The sequence below is a fragment of the Echiichthys vipera genome, assembly GCF_963691815.1.
Source record: "Echiichthys vipera genome assembly, chromosome: 8".
In the NCBI taxonomy this organism is placed as follows: domain Eukaryota; kingdom Metazoa; phylum Chordata; class Actinopteri; order Perciformes; family Trachinidae; genus Echiichthys; species Echiichthys vipera.
Window position 1 is genome coordinate 24,486,946 of NC_139833.1, and position 17,319 is coordinate 24,504,264.

At 39.9% G+C, this 17,319-nt stretch overlaps 1 protein-coding gene across 1 annotated transcript in view; it reads right to left on the minus strand.

Annotated features, from left to right (window-relative positions):
* Positions 1–17,319, minus strand: part of LOC310950587 (CUB and sushi domain-containing protein 3-like) — a gene marked incomplete at its 5' end in the record, with an annotated part of 253,461 nt that overhangs the window by 112,066 nt on the left and 124,076 nt on the right. Inside the window, 2 exons of the mRNA XM_083918484.1 lie at positions 403–516; positions 17,145–17,261. Of these exons, the coding sequence (XP_083774610.1) occupies positions 403–516; positions 17,145–17,261 (231 nt within the window). The remainder of the gene's footprint in view (positions 1–402; positions 517–17,144; positions 17,262–17,319) is intronic.

The following is a 17,319-nucleotide window of genomic DNA, read 5'->3' on the forward strand; positions in this document are numbered from 1 at the left end:
TGGAAATTGCAGATGCGATTAGTTTTTACATTGTGTGACAGTCTAATCAAGTAGAGTATAACATAAAACGATGGTTTGCTTGTGTTATTTTAATTGAGATATCAGGAGTTGATTCAGCTGTAACCATAATGTATTATGTATCATCATTGTGTTTCATTATATCATCAAAACACAAATGTATGAAAGGGGGAAAAATCTTTATCATTGGCGGCATAAACCAGCTAGGATTTTTTTAATTTGTCTCGGAAATGAGTTACTTGATTTGAATTGAACTGAGAGATGGATGTGCTTTTTTTGCCAGAAGTTAAAAATGCTGTGCTTGCCAGAACTAATCGTACTAGGAATTTGAAACATAAATAACATAAAACACTACATTTAAGGGTTCTAGTGTTATGTTTTTACCTGAATGTGATCCATATATGGAGGAGAGAAGAGCTGAATCTGTGGAGGATCCGTCATAGATCTCGACCACATCACTGGTCAAAGTCTGGAATACCACAAACTGACCAAACAGCACTGCAAAGAACAGAGGAAAATACAGGTCCATCAAAACATGATGGCAGCAAAAAAAAAATGATGTCAAGATTCAGCCCATTCACTGGACCTTTCATTGTCCTTGGAAGGCATTATTAGGTATGCTGGTGAGAACTGAAATCACCCTTTCAATTTTTAAAGAGTCTGGCTGCTGCTTTGACAAAGCTCATACCTTGAACCAGTAGCAGTCAAGTTGTTTTGACCGAAATACTCCCTTTTGTTCATGCTCAATCTAATTTGCATGTGTAACTCCCCAAGTGGGCACAGTTGACACATATTCTATTGAAATGTATTTGAGATCATTCTGTTACAAATGCAAATTTCTGCACGTTGGCACCCTTACAATGTCGCAGTTCAGTAGTTTAAATGTTTTTCAGGCACATTGACCAAAACCATGACACGTTTGGTTTCCGATGTAATACAGATTTCATATGGCAAAATGATGACAGATAAATGCTTAAAAAAAAACAAGACCACACATCAGCCATGTAATATGACCTCCACATGCTGCAGTGACTTGTCAGACATCAAGATGTTGTTTACAGATCACCCAGCTTTGCCATTTTGCTATATTGAGCTAGACATAAGCCTCGTATTTAAAATGCACACATATTCACCAATTTCCCCAAGTCAGTACACCATTACGTGACATTTTCTTAAAAAACAATAACTAGGTATTCCTCTGAATTGCATCTCTCTTTGGTGTGCCATGGCATTTAACATGTGGACATGACCTCCACACAATGCAGTGTGTCATACTTCAAGTCAAACTGAAATGAAAGGAGGGGGGGCTTTTCAGTGGCTGTCTGATTGGTAGCAGTAGAAGAAAAACGTGCACTGTAGCTTGTGTTTTAGTGTGTTGTTCGTGGTATTGAAGAGTAAGGACCAAAGCAGCATCTAAAGTAACATGTGCAGGATCCTATTTAATGTGCTGCAGCTTAATGACTAACTACTGTCGATATCTAGCCTGCAAACTGACGTTAGAATTTAGTTAGCAAGTTTCCTCTGTGAATGTTTGTGTGGTGGCTAAGGTTCAGGAAAAGACCGTTCTAAACCTTACCTCAGTCAGTGTGGCTGTCTGCCTATGATAGAACTGCTCCCCACGGAGTAACAGAAATCTAGGAAGCACCATCTTGAAAATAAAAATATATCTAAGATATAAATGCACCCCTTTTGGTTTTAGATTCTTTCTCAAAGGAGAACAAATGGTTACTAGAAAATATACTGTCATGCTGTGTGGACTACATGGAGAAGCCATCTGGACAATGTCTTTGTAGAGTCTGACCTTTAATTAAACTAATTTACTTAATGACATGTCACATGAGAACAACTAATAATTTAATCTTACCCTCAGTAAAAAAAAAAAGCAGTGAGGGAAACTACTGAGAACGTATGATAATAAACATGGAATTATCTAAATAACGCATGAATATTTCCAATTAAGCATTCCTGATTATATCGATGTGTACACGCCCTTGAAAATAATCAGAGCTTTCCCCAACAATAGACATAGTTGACTGGATCTTTACTTTTGTAATACCATCGTTTTTGTCTGTACCGTTGTGCATGCCAGTGCATGAAGGTATGTGTATGCATTACCAATGGTAGAATTGTGCCCTAAGTCTCGCCCTCTAGTAAACAGGCCTCTTATAAAAGCTATTTAGGTAATTATCTTTTATGAAGCTCACTCTTCTGCCTCTCTCTACCCAACTTGATGAAGATGGGTGATGGCCACATTACCGAAATAAGTTTATTTTCTGTGCCGACCATGGAGCTGAGCTCATTAGCCCCCTCACCAATTTCTCTCCCAAACGCAAGCTTATTTCTGAGGCGGCACATTATACTGTGCCATTCCTGTCATATGGAAAAGCACTCGCATCATTCTGACATCAAAGGCCCTGGATCGTGAGTAGCTTATGTTCAGCTAAGATCCAGGTATGACAACCATAACTAAATTTGAAACTGTCTTAATCAGTTTCAATGATCAAGAGTTAAAGTCATAATCCGTAAGATTTGAGGTTGAGATTTAAGATACTATTTCTTGCGGCCTCTTTGGCAGTAAGATTTTATTGCAGGCGAGCCTCTTCTTTCAGAGGCCTCTATCTTGTCATGTTCATGGTCACTATGGGAGTTGACTTTTTTTTTTGCTCTTCTGTAAACTTTGACACATATGCCTTTCTACTTCCGGTCCGTCCCCTATATGTTACCCTCTTAAATCCATACACACACACACACATGTTCCTATAACACTTCTGCCGTTATTACAAGCCTACACCTAGGCGGACCAACCACTGTCAGCAGCATCACTATCATGGCGGCACATTTGGGTTTAGAGAGGTAATGTAGCCACAGACACAGATATTGGAATACTGAGCAAAGAGGCAACTAGAAGTGCTTTCATTAGTGGTTCTAATGATCACCATTGTTTTAACTCACTCTTTGATAGTAACTTCAAAGACAAATAACTAGATGAAAATCCTATCTAATTTCAATTAACAAATTAGGAGTGGATTTAATCTGTGAGAAACACCTTTGTTAAATAGCAAGATTACATCCCTAAATAAAGTGTGGCTTCACCAAGCATTACCCTTGAGGAACACTTGTGTTATCAGTTTGTAAATATAAAGAACAAATACACAGCTTATGTTAATTCACTATAAATATAAAATAATAGTAAACCTTTTTAAACAAGTAAATGTTCCTCATGTTTTTACATTAGCTAAATTCTTACCAGTTAACTAACATTGTAGAAGTTGAAGTCACCACATCTGAGGTAAATGTATCATGCAAAAAAAGTAACAAGTTTTAAACTAGTGAAAGTAATTGCTATAACTGGTACACATAAGTAAATGCAGGTCACTATAATTGGGTCATGTTGTGAGGAGCAGACTTCAAATGGCTGAAACTGCTAAATAAAAAGCAAAGCTGTTTTCGGCCAGTAATAGCTCTGGCCAGTGTGTTAGCTACATCCACATGCCTCAAGGCACAGTTCACAAGATCCACCTTAAAAATGTGTAAAAAACAAAACACTGGTAACAGAGACGATTGCTATAAGTAAAAAATGGCGGCATATGTTTGTCCTTCTGGCTATGAATTATGGAGCAGCTTCCTGTCATCTTCACTTTGTAGCTGTTTGGATCTCCTCTGGCATGTAGCCTCACAGTACAGCACTGTAAAACCGTTATACCTGCCACATAACTAAGATGGACACAGCAAGAGAGAGAATGAGAGGCTGAGTAAGAAACAAAAATGAGGAGCTAAACACTCCCTAACAGCCACTAGAGGCAATGCTGCAATGGTGGTTGGTGCCCACAAAGCAACAGACCAAATGACACTGCGGAAGACACAGAGCGAAGAAATGTGGGGGTATGTGTAGTCTGGCTTAGTGGATGTACAGTGCCGGGGTATAGCCATGGAGTCATGGATGTCAAGCACTCTCCTCCCCTTACGCTATCTATTTTGCAAGTGCGGTGTTGCTGCATTTGTACACCATTGTCCAGTCCTGACACAACACTGTGGAGATAGGACTGGCTATGCTGGTGCCTTACATTCTTACTCTGTGTGGCATGAAACAGATGAAACACATACAACAGCCAAAGAAAATGACAACCAGAAAACTCTCAAACATGAAAAAAAAAGCAAATGTTTACACACAAATAGGTTGTACTCACACATAAGAGCACAGACAGACTTGTCTCTTTATCTGTTGAGGAGTAAGAATACCTATGGCTGAACCACAGTCTGAATAAGAGATGTTTGTCCCTTAGGGACAGCTCACTGCTGTGGTATTAGCATATCATCACTGTGCTATGTTGAATAGGCCACACAGACACACACACACACACACACACACACACACACACACACACACACACACACACACACACACACACACACACACAGACTTCTGCCTCTAATCCAAAGCCAGCCATGCATGCCTCCAATCTGCTCCTTTGCTGTAATCACGTCCCGATATTAAGTCAATAAATCATTGTAAACTTGTAACCTAATTTATGTAGGACTTTGATGAATCTTTTGTCCTCTGGGCCTAGTCATGGTAGTGTAACTTATTGCACTTGAACAATGGACACACATTTTCATGCCTGGATCTTCACCTTGAATTATCCCAAAGCAGTTAAGTCCCTTTAATCGGATACCTCTTTGGGTATTAGATCATGGGTTTAGTGCATTCCTATATCTAATACTACTATGCCTGCTGGGCTTAAATAATGAAAAATGTGTATAATTACAGGTTAATCCTACTCTCATGTGATGGTAATCTAATTCTCCATTCCATTTGAAAGTAGTCGTTTTGAAAAATGTGACAAGAGGCTGTTTTGATTTCTATTGTCCTTGGTGGTTTCTGGCAGATATGAATGGATTTAGGGGACTGTTTAAATTAATGATATGATTAAAGCAATCAAGTCTGGATGCTCATACATTAGAACATTTAGAGAAAAACGAGAGTTGTAAGAAGAGCACAGTCAAATACAGTTAACACCTTAAAATTCACTATTTAAGATACATCTAGCTAGAGTTGCATGGAAATGTCTGCATAAAAACAGACTAAATTCTTTGAGGCATGGATTTAAAGTGATGGTTCCCACTTATTGGTTACTACTGACTCAATACACACAGTTCCTGTAGATATTTGCCAGTGCCTTCACACTGTGAATATCCATTTGCCAGCACATCTCAATGGTGCTCTATTAGGTTGGAACTTGGAGAGAGTGCAGGGAAGTGAAGTAAATCAAGATCACTGTCATGTTCCTGAAACCATTTTATGATGAGTGCACTGTGACAAGGGTTGTTTCCGGAATCCATTTGGAAAAGTGTAGACTGTCTCGATAAATGGATGCACCTGGTCAGTAACAATGTCCAAGTATGTCATGGGGTCTGAATGGTGCTCAGCTGGTATTGAGAAGAGTAATGTGTGCAAGGGGCATTTTCTTGGGGGTGGCCTGAAATCTGATTGGCCATCCCAGGTGCCACATCAAAAAGAGATCCACTGGAGCATGGGCGATCTCTGCCAACATTTCTGTCTTTAAGGGCGCACTCACACTGTCCTTCCGCACCGCGCCCCGGGTTTTAGGGTACTTGTCCCCCCCTCCCTCTCCCCCCGCTGGCCAGCCCGTTTGTACTCACACTGCCTGGGCCTTGCGTAATGCTTCTTGCCTGTCCATACGTCATCACGCCGTAACACGTCACACGTCACACGCATTGATTGACGTCATCGCGATGCGTCGCTTTGTTTACAAATCTTTCCATAGAACTCAGAGTTTTTGTGCGTCTTGTCCGACTGTTTTGAATATTTTCATCTGACCAAATCTGCAGTAAAGACTCCGCATCACACCGACGTGAACATTTCGCCGCCATTGTTTTAAATGTCCGCGCATGGTCCGTCTTTTTTTTTCTATGTCCGAAGAGGTGCACATAAAATGACGTGAGAGCCGCCGTAGGCGTCGTGCTCGTGCTCGTACACGTGCCTCGCTCGTGCTCGTACATGTGCAAACGCACTCTACAAAAGCCCACCTCTCTCAAACGGGCTGTGGACGGCCAACTCCGACGCGGAGCGGTTGTACTCACACTGGTCAAACACACTAGGCTCTACCTGAAAAACCTGTTTTGGCCCGGTGCGGAAGGACAGTGTGAGTGCGCCCTAAGAGGCTGTAGTACGCTCTGTCTCAAACTTAAAGTAATATTATTGGTTTTAGGGCTGTGCGAGTATGAGTATAAAAACGTCGTTTCATGTTTTGCTCTATCGTTTATCTCGCGGTTTAATAAAACATGAACTTTACAGGCTGAAGGGTGTGTGAAGATGAAGTGAGCTGAAGCCTGAATCTGAAAGGAGTGGCTCTGTTCGTTATTATGGGCGGCCATAGACTGTGTTTCTCTGTTCATTAAATCGCCAGAAAACAACTGTAACACATATGCACAGATCAGTCTACAAACACCAGACGCACGACACACAAGCTCCATATGTGACACTGACACAGGCTGCAGTGTTTCAGTGGAATAATAAATTAGTGGCTCAGTCCGACAGAGCGCCTTGAAAGTGAACATATAACTGACATTTTTGAGGCTGGGTCTCAATTTGACCAATAACATTGCTTAAAAGCTGTTTAAAATGTTGGGTCAATCAAAGCGAACATCAAAAATGTAAGGGCCCTCCTTTAAAGAGAAAACAAGAGCAGGAGAGGCTGGGACATAGACAATATATCTGATTGGCTTAATGTTTCTGCCCCTCCACTAAACTTTGGCTGCACTTTCCTGTTTTCATCTGGCTCCTTTATCATCTCGGCTTTTGAAATGACGTCCTTTCCCTGTCAAAAACAAGGGCATGAGCTGCAGATAACATCATTACCATACAGCAGGGAAGAGAAATGTCAATCTTACGGTGTTCTGCATGTCTGGACAACTGCTCTAGAGCTGTGATATGCAGCTCCTTCCTCTTGGATCCCGCTTCTACAAAGCTGGGTTGGTGAGATGACGTTGTTGGTACTTCAATGAGCAGATCTGGTGATCACTATTTGATATTAAACTTTACTTTCCATAAAGGTATGATTAGAAAATACATTTCTATATCATAGCTTTTACCATGCCCATTCATTTTCTGTGTTATTCTCATGTTGTCATTTCATGTTATAATCTATCATGTATATAAAGATATTCATATTTTTGTAGTAAAACCCCCAAACCCCAGCTGTTGTCTGTGAGCTTTCATTCTGTTTTGCAACGTTTTGATTATAACAATTTATTGATAAATTTAATTGATGAGAGAAACTGATAGAAAAGCATTCTTTTAATTCTTGCAGGTGACTAAGTTTCCATCAGGCTTAGTCAAAACGACCTGTCTATATGGTGGCGGTGCCCCTTTTTGACGAGGAATCATTAATTAGCCTAATTAATACCTGTCTGGTGATTAATAAATGTACTATAATGCTTGTAGTTCTATCTTCTTATCCTACAACATATGTAAAAGTAATCCCTCTAAGCAAAAATCTCAGATTTCATACAGTCCAACTATTTTTTCAACTCTCGGTTCAAAGTGATATCAGTCTGCTGAAAGTGCCGCTATACTACATTACAGTCAAATCCCGGCAGAGACGTAGAGAGTGAAGATGCGGAGACCCGGAAGTGCTGACCCATCATAGCCCTTTTGGACTGCCAGGGAACGGGTTCTTGAAATCTGTTCCATTCAGAACTATTTAAACCTTGGTGCCATCTAGAAACCAGCTTGTGTTTCCACCAGTTATGTGCAAAACCATTTTGATCAAGGAAGCGTCAGCAACTGAGGGCGTTGCACAAAACACAACGGCAGTAAATGTAGAAGTTTGTGCAGTGAGCCTGAGATGTAATTTTTCCGACACCACATGAATGCAGCATAGGTCCAGTTCATTCAAGTTAGTCTGCGGACAGATTTTGTCACCATGATAGCGTCCCAACCATGCAAGATAGAGTCAGGTGTGTAGTTTAGATCAGAATGAAGGCCGAGTTCAAAGATGGTTGTGGTCCGAGCAAGGGCGTCGGAAGTGTGTGTGTCCGATGTGTAATGCCATCATTTAGATTGAGACATATTTTAAATATCACATTACATATCTTATAATTAATTATTATATAATGTATTTAATTAATTATTTTTTATAGTCATATCTATTTAGACAAATAGCATGGCGACATGGCAGAAAATCATTGGGAAAATGATCACTTTCCTGTTGTTCGCAGTCTGTTTCCTGCCAGTGTTACAGAAACTTTTGTTAAACAACAGCTGAGTTAGTGGCCTCTGGTTTGTCAAGGCAAGCAACAAACAGACGTGGTTATGAACTCTTCCTCTGGTTTTGGTTGAAGTGACCACTTTGTGTCATAGGTCAGTCCTTTACATTTTGATCCAAAACATCCATGTTCCACTTGTTAAGTGGTTACACACAGTGGCATTACATTTATATAACTTTATTCAATAATATTCCGTAAGGCTGGGTAATATGTCCAAAATATTATATTCGATATAGGTCATAAACATATCTTGATAACTACTTACATCACAATGTAGCATGTTTTCTGGTAATTCAATAAATAGTCCAATAACCACATGATAAGGCCTATTTTTTATACTGATGTCCTGGTCCATTTACTTAGTTTTTCTGTAAACTACCAATGTGTAAATAAGTATTTTTACTGCTATCAAAATCTGTTGGCATTTGGAGAGTTGCATTTAACAAAAGAACATTGAATATGTGGGAAACAAAAGCTCCTACTGATACAGAGCCACTCAGGGAAAATATCACTGGGCCATGCTGTGAAAAGCAATTTCTCAGGACAACACTAATATAGCTGTAATGTAATGCAAGCACATTTTTGCCCACAGCCACTGCAATAGCTACATGTGCCTTAAGGCAAAATATGCACACAGCCCACATAAGGTGTTAAAGACACTCACAGCACAGGCAGCAGCAAAAGGTAGGGAAAATGGTAGCATATGTTTGTCCTTCTGGCTATGAATTATGGAAGAGCTACCTGTCGTCTTTGCTTTGTGGCAGAACAGGCCTTCTGAGATTCTGGGCTGTGACAGCCTACACAAGCCTCATTTACAGAAACCAGAGGGATTGTATGACAGCACAGACACATATATTTTTAATGACCCATTATCACAGTGAAACTGCATCAGCCCTTTTGGCAGGGTGTATGTGGCTGCACCTTGGCACAAGCTGCATCCATTCCATTAGGCTTCCATCTTGGGCAAAAACTACCCTCTGTGGATTAAAAGCTATAAGTATTGGTCAACTCAAAAGAGAAAGGCGAGGAGGATAAGGATATGTAATTATGCTTCATTTACTTCTAGTTTTAGCTGCACTCTTTTCGATTTTTTACTTGCTTGGGTCTGTATCTCTTTTACGTGTTAACTTTTGAAACTATGTACAGTTTTCCTCAGGGACATATCTGACAATGAGCACAAGCCATTGCACTCATACAATGGGTATACAGAATTGCATCAACCCCATCGAAGGTCGGATTTGACAACCTGTGGTCAATGCTGTCAATGCATAGTCAATGCAGTTATGTAAGGGGGGGCTTGCCACACTAAATTGGACACACTACTTACACATCCACAGACATACAGTATGTACCTTTGGAACCTCATAGTAAAAGCGCATTCAACATCTAAATGGGGCCGGAGAAGAGTTTACAGTTCATATGAGTTTAAACACACTGAAGGTAGTGTATATACTGTAAGCTGATGCAGACAGACAAGGTAATGGTTTTTGTGTGGGATGTAGCAAGTCATGTACTTGGATTGCCCCGGGCAAACTGTTACTCTCCAGCGAACATCACTGATGAGTCAACAATCAGCCCCCGGGGTCAACTTTTTTTATGATCAGTCTCAGCAGCACTCTCTCCCTCTCCTCATTCCCTGTCATGCTCATTGTAACTCTCACTCATTATCACTCTTCATTCAACTTGTTCTCACTGAGCCTTCCACATTCAACAAAGATCTATCTATCCTCTCTCTCTCTCTCTCTGTCTCTCTCTCTCTCTCTCTCTGACTGTTGTGTCTATGAAATCAAATTCACCACTGACTTATTACAAGCATTCCCTCCAGTGAAAGACTACCTTAGGATTATATGCAACTTTTGCAAAGGTAACCACAATTACAGAAAATGGTGTTGTAATGTTTATTTGGTCCGCTACATAACATAACATAAAAATTAGGTTCAGAGTTGGAAGTATACATAGTGATACTTTTGCAACAGAGTGTTGCAGGGAGACCATTAGATGTCTACATTTTCACCTTCAGTCACGTAAAGGGCTTCTGACAATCATCACAATTTTAATGAGATTTTTTAGATCCACATCGATTGATTTTCAAAGGTTATCTACAAAGTTAATGATACTTGGAGTAAATGAAGCTACATCTCACTGGGGATATATCATGCACGATCCAATTCAAAGCAAAGCACATATTGTCTTACAAAAAGTAAAAATATACATTATGAAAAAATACCATAGAGGGTCCTGTTAATTGGAACAATTTGTCTCACCTCTGAAGCCTTCAAACATTTACAAAGGGGCTGCACTAAACAGACAAATCCTCAAGGCAGAATCAATGTACCAATTTAGCTGACCAAAATGTCATTAGTCCATTGGTCACAGTAAAAAAACAAACAAACAATTGGAAATTTAGGCGGCTGGCCTAAAAGGCTGGAGGGCTTTTAGTTTGAAGGGCTAGATACAGGAAGTTGTGACACTCACTCACCGTCAGGCAGGGCCGTTCGACATCACGAAAAATATGGGATTTCTTTGAAAAGAACAAGGATGACCCCAAGAAGGCCAAATGCAAACTTTGCAAGTAAAACTTTACCTTTTCACTAGTACACGACGAACATGACCTACCACCTAAACATGTAAGTAACGTTAGCCTAATCGACGCATATGTGGCGGGATATTTATTTATATGTGTCAATTAGTCGACTAATCAGTCTAAATGATGAACACTGGTCACCCAAGAAAATCCTTGGTCAGTGGCAGCCCTACAATTTACCTTTACCGGTTTGGCATTTATTGTCAAAGCTAAGTCTGTATCCAAAATGTCAGTCTTCCTATTTTCAATGAACAGATGGAAGTTTAGCAACTCAACTTGGTGTAAACAAGACTGGATTCCTGTGGGACAGTGGATGTCTGTATGTTTGCAAACAGTGCCCAAGGCAAAGGTTGAGTGCCATGAATAATTCATCTCTTTAAAAAAGAAACACAGTTATTGTTTGAAATATGACTACAACCATTATTTCTGATGGAACAATTAAACATTAAAGGTCAAGACAGATGCACATTGTACCTTAATGACATCTGAATGGTACAAAGTAAAATAAGATATGCACAGTGCATAAATATGAGTACTGAGCTACAAAGAAATTTTACGGACTACACTTGGTGTGCTTTAAGCTCTGGTGTCTATTGCCAGCTCTTCTTTTATTATCATTTTTATGACCATCAACTGGAATACAGCGCATAAATGTATTATACACATATGCACAGGATAAGAGTAGAAGCCAGGTATCCAATTTGTAAATATACTGTATGTCATGTCGTCATCCACTAAATTTTATTTGTACAATTGAGGCGATACTTCAGGCGGAACTGAACTAGATTACACTGTGGAGTATTATCATGTTATGGATGGATGTTTATGATGTGCATTTATTATGTTAGTATATCTGGTGTAAAATGTGGCATGGCAAAATGCTGTCTAAAGGAACATGCAGACACATAAAGGGAGGTGCTGTATGCACCTATCCACAGGGTTTGTTCAGTCAGTCAGACAAAAAAGATATCTTGGTTAGAGTATGGTAAATGTATACAAACTGTACTATCAACCAATTCTCATCACAACTTGTCACATACAGACGCTTTTGACAGGACACCCTTGGTGTCAGTTGACAACACACTGGATAGACCTGCCCGTTAAACTGGGATGCTCCACTAAGATCGCTGTTTTAAACACAGGGGAAACGCGCTTAATGTTTATTTAAAGAACACTATTTGGTTAGGTTTAGGCAACAAAACCAGCTGGTTAGTGTTAAGAAAAGATCATGCAAGTCCCATCCCAAACTCCTCCTTATGCTGACTTTTCTGCCCTTACTTCTGGAGCAATTGCTCTGACTGTAAACCAATCAAAATAGGTTGGCAATATTTGACAATTGATTGCTCAGTGCATTTCATACAAAACCTCAAAGGTGACCTGTGCATCTGTATCAAATGCAGAGGCCATGACCAAAACAGCGGGATTTCATGCCTTGGGAACACTTAGGGCCTGGTTCATTGAAACCACTCTACAAAATATTTGCCAACATCCACATGTGTAAAAATACAAAACTGCTTTTAGCTGTCAATAACCTGTCAGAGAATAGAAAAACTCCAACAGGTATCAGACAAAAACAAAAAGAGGGAATGTAACCGATTATGACATCAATATACGCAAGTCATACATGGATGAATGCAAAAAATCTTTAAGAAAAAAATTCAAAGTTGTAGGTAGTGCAGGACCTGAGGGCTCAACAGTAACAGATGCCAAGTTGCACCAGGCAACAAGATCTGAACTACAATCAACCACTAGATTTGATCGGTTTGCCCCTTTTGGCAATCAGTTTCAACTGTTATATGACATGTATTGTCTTGGTGTAGAAGGAAAATTAGTGCTACTGTCGCATATATTTACTCTTGCAGACACTGTACTGTCACTACCAATCAGAAAAGTGTTCAAGAGACAAGAGAGCCAAATATGAAAAAAAAAATTAATAATAAATCCATAACTAACGGACTTACTCTGTCACAATTGCCAAAGATGAAATTAACAGAAGATCTTTCTTTTTACCACAACCTGTGACACATGATTACTATCATCTGTGAGATAACTGCAGAGATAGCACATCATGTTATCCTTGAAAAACTTTTCAACAGTGTTTATCATTTACTCAAATATGAAGTACACTTCCCAGTCTTGCCTTGTTTGCTGCATATCCACATCATTTATAGTTGTTATATACCTGCCCCCAAGTTCAGCTCGGATCAGGCTGTAAGAAGGTACAGCACATCCGTAAAGTATTCACAGCGTTTCACTTTTTCCACATTTTATGACGTTACAGCCTTATTCCAAATTGTATTAAATTAATCTCTGTTCTCAAAATTCTACACATAATGCCCCATTATGACCACGTGAAAAAAGTTTTCGAGAGTTTTGAAAATGTATTATAATTAAAAAACAAAGAAATCATATTTACGTAAGTATTCACAGCCTTTGCTCAATACTTTGTAGAACCACCTTTGGCAGCCTCTACAGCCTCAAGTCTTTTTGAATATGATGCCACAAGCTTGGCACACCTCTCTTTAGGCAGTTTTGCCCATTCTTCTTTGCAGTACCTCTCAAGCTCTATCAGGTTGGATGGGAGACGTCTGTGCACAGCCATTTTCAGATCTCTCCAGAGATGTTCAATCGGATTCAAGTCTGGGCTCTGGCTGGGCCACTCCAGGACATTCACAGAGTGGTCCTGAAGCTACTCCTTTGAGATCTTGGCTGTGTGCTTGGGGTCGTTGTCCTGCTGAAAAATGAACCGTCGCCCTAGTCTGAGGTCAACAGCACTCTGGAGCAGGTTTTCATCCAGGATGTCTCTGTACATTGCTGCATTCATCTTTCCCTCTATCCTTACTAGTCTGCCAGTTCCTGCTGCTGAAAAACATCCCCATAGCATGATGCTGCCACCACCATGCTTGACTGTAGGGATGGCATTGGCCTCGTGATGAGCAGTGCCTGGTTTCCTCCAAACATGACGCCTGGCATTCACACCAAAGAGTTCAATCTTTGTCTCATCAGACCAGATCATTTTGTTCTCATGGTCTGAGAGTCCTTCAGGTGCCTTTTGGCCATACAAGCCTGATTGGTGGATTGCTGCAGAGATGGTTGTCCTTCTGCAAGGTTCTCCTCTCTCCACGGAGGAACGCTGGAGCTCTGACAGAGTGACCATCGGGTTCTTGGTCACTTCCCTGACCAACGCCCTTCTCCCCCGATTGCTCAATTTAGATGGCCGGCCAGCTCTAGGAAGAGTCCTGGTGGTTCCAAACTTCTTCCTTTTACGAATGATGGAGGCCACTGTGCTCATTGGGACATTCAAAGCAGCAGAAATTTTTCTGTATCCTTCCCCAGTTTTGTACCTCGAGACAAGTTTGTCTCTGAGGTCTACAGACAATTCCTTTGACTTCATGCTTGGTGTTTGCGCTCTGACATGCAGTCAACTGTGGGACCTTATATAGACAGGTGTGTGCCTTTCCAAATCATGTCCAATCAACTGGATTTACCACGGGTGGACTCCACTTAAGCTGTAGAAATATCTCAAGGATGATCAGTAGAAACAGGATTCACCTGACTTCAATTTTGAGCTTCATGGTAAAGGCTGTGAATACTTACGTAAATGTGATTTCTTTGTTTTTTAATTTTAATACATTTTCAAAACTCTCAAGAAAACTTTTTTCACGTGGTCATAATGGGGCATTATGTGTAGAATTTTGAGGACAGAGATTAATTTAATACAATTTGGAATAAGGCTGTAACGTAATAAAATGTGGAAAAAGTGAAACGCTGTGAATACTTTCCGGATGCACTGTAAGTCTTCCAGTTGCAAGTTACCGAACAACACTTGATGCTACCTTGTAAATATGTACGTCTGATGATGAGGATGCCAACAGTCTTTGTTGGTGACAGCAAGCCACTTGTTTTTAGTAAAATCAATTATATGGTGATCAACAATTCAAACAGCTTTCATTCTGACAGCCAACAGCTGATGGCTGGTTGCCACCATGGCAACCATAACTCAGATGTGATGTCAGACACTGTTCTGGTGCTGACCTTATCACATATTTTAATAAACATTAAGCATGTGGTTCAATTCATCCGAAATGCACTGCTTTTAACTCTAAACCTGTTCCATTTCCTGAGAAGAGTGTGCTTGCAACAATTTTCAAGGAAACATTTTACAATACATGTATTTCTACCAAGGACTCCCCTTGTAGCTACATCTTGACAGCAAAAGACATACATCCACATAATAATGCAACCGCCCCACCCCCCAGGTCAATGGGCCAGCGTCGTGAGTTGATATTTCCCCCTGACCTTTTTCCCAGTTCAACCAGGTTGACACAATGTCTCAAAGGCTTATGGTATGCTATCGGTCATAATAAGGATGGTCTAGGACACATGTTTGATAGTCTATCCTAGGCATTTAAAAAATGTTATTACCTGTATACTAGACACTGGAATGTGATTTCTGCTATAACATCGCCTGTAGGCTACAATCCGCTGCCAAGCTTCATCCCTGTACTATTTTATCGGTTTTATAGGTTTTAAAGCTAGTTGTTTTTCCCTACAAGCAATTAGGGGTGTAAACCACAAGTTTTATCACTATATAATAATATAATGATTCTTTGGACAACAATACAATAATTGTTATGTTGTAGTTGGTGATATGAGACGACGACTATGATTTGACATTTTGTATTTCTGAGAAAACTGTTCTTTTTATTAAAAATAAATATAGGAATTACAAAATAAAGGTAATAAAAATAAAATCTTAAAGATGAAAAGATGTATCAATATTTTCAGCTTGTTTTGATGATATTGGACCGTTGATCATTTCTTTGATATATTGATCCAGATTATGTTTTGTTACAACCCAGCTGGTGATATGATGTTTATGCTGCAGCAAGTGCATCTGATCTGGCTTTAGCTTTTTTATCAAAGATTCATTGCTAGTCAAATGAGGAGCAATGAGGGGAAATTTAGGATTTCTTGTAACATTATAGCTAGCTTATAGCTTAAATTTGCTCGGCCCAACCTGTGAATCCCAGTTGCTTTGTTCGACTACTACTCAGAATATATTTCCTTCAAGCCATGCCACAGCAGTCTTGTTCATAATCATCAGTAGGACTTTTCAATAGCCTCTACCTGCACTCCCTGGTATAAATTTGCAGGCACATGTGGGAATTTTGCTTGGCGACTTGCACAGTCCATTAAGCTTTTACAGGCAGTTTAAGCAAAGGCTGCATTTATATGCAATATTTAAAAAAGAGCTGTTGGTTCCTGGACTCCATGAGCAGTGAGAGATGGCAACAGAGGATGTAAACTGCCGAGCTGGATCATCACACAGGGGATTAATCTGTGTTTCATAAGCACAAGGCTTTACAGAATAAAAACCTCTGCCTACGATTTCTACAGCTCTTTATGACTAACATGGAATATTGAGCAGAAGTGCATCAAGGTCTTCCAGAGATCTTTGCTGAATTATGTATACAGTGGCGCCTGGATAAACCTGTGAATTTTGCTTACCCCCTCTTACCCTTCTGCTACTTGACCTTCCTCCACATTACCTACAATACAGAGCTTTTGTCATGTCAACACAATCAATTTTTGCTTGGCCTGATGTTGTTCTGCTTTGACACCTCTTGCTAGAACCCAAACACTGCCATTCTTCAGGTTTTTTCAAGTCATACATTATAGTAGAAAACAGCTAGCAGCAGTCCTTAAACAGTATGTTGGTATGGAATGCACACATATACTGTATTTATTGATTTAATGTGATTTCATTAGACATGCATCACTGTGATGAATAGCATTGGCCTTCACAGACCTTTGTCTACTCATACTGTAACATTGGCTCTGTTAATTCAGTTGTCAGATATGAAGCAAGTATACAGAGATTGAATATTAATAAAGCAGCAGACAAGAATTTATTTGAGCGTCAATGGCTGTAACCATCAAACATACCGATCCAAACCCACTGATATGCACACACTAAACACAAATTAAGGACTACAAGGAAATTAAGTATGCAAGTCTGAACATTTTGCTTAGTAGAACTTTATCATCTATAACCAGCTTTGAGAATATGCCTTAATCTCTTCATAAACTGTCCTCTATTGTCATCATCAACAGAAAACTCAGACACTTATCTCTCTTAGCGACCTCCTCTCACTTCACTTTGAAATAGAAATACATTTCGAAACTGATTGAACAGACTTTATGTGACAATTTTCAGCAACTCTGTGAAAATAATACTTGAAATGCTTACCAAAGTCCCCGGGTTCAAAGATGTCATAGACACAGCTCTGGCCTCTGGTGTAATTATGTGGGTAGTTTGGGGACAGCACAGTTCCCTCTGAACCTGTGAAGTGACCTCCACAGGGAGCTGTCGGGGACAGAAAGGGAAGCAACAGAAAAACATTGTGAACAAATGTGAAACAACC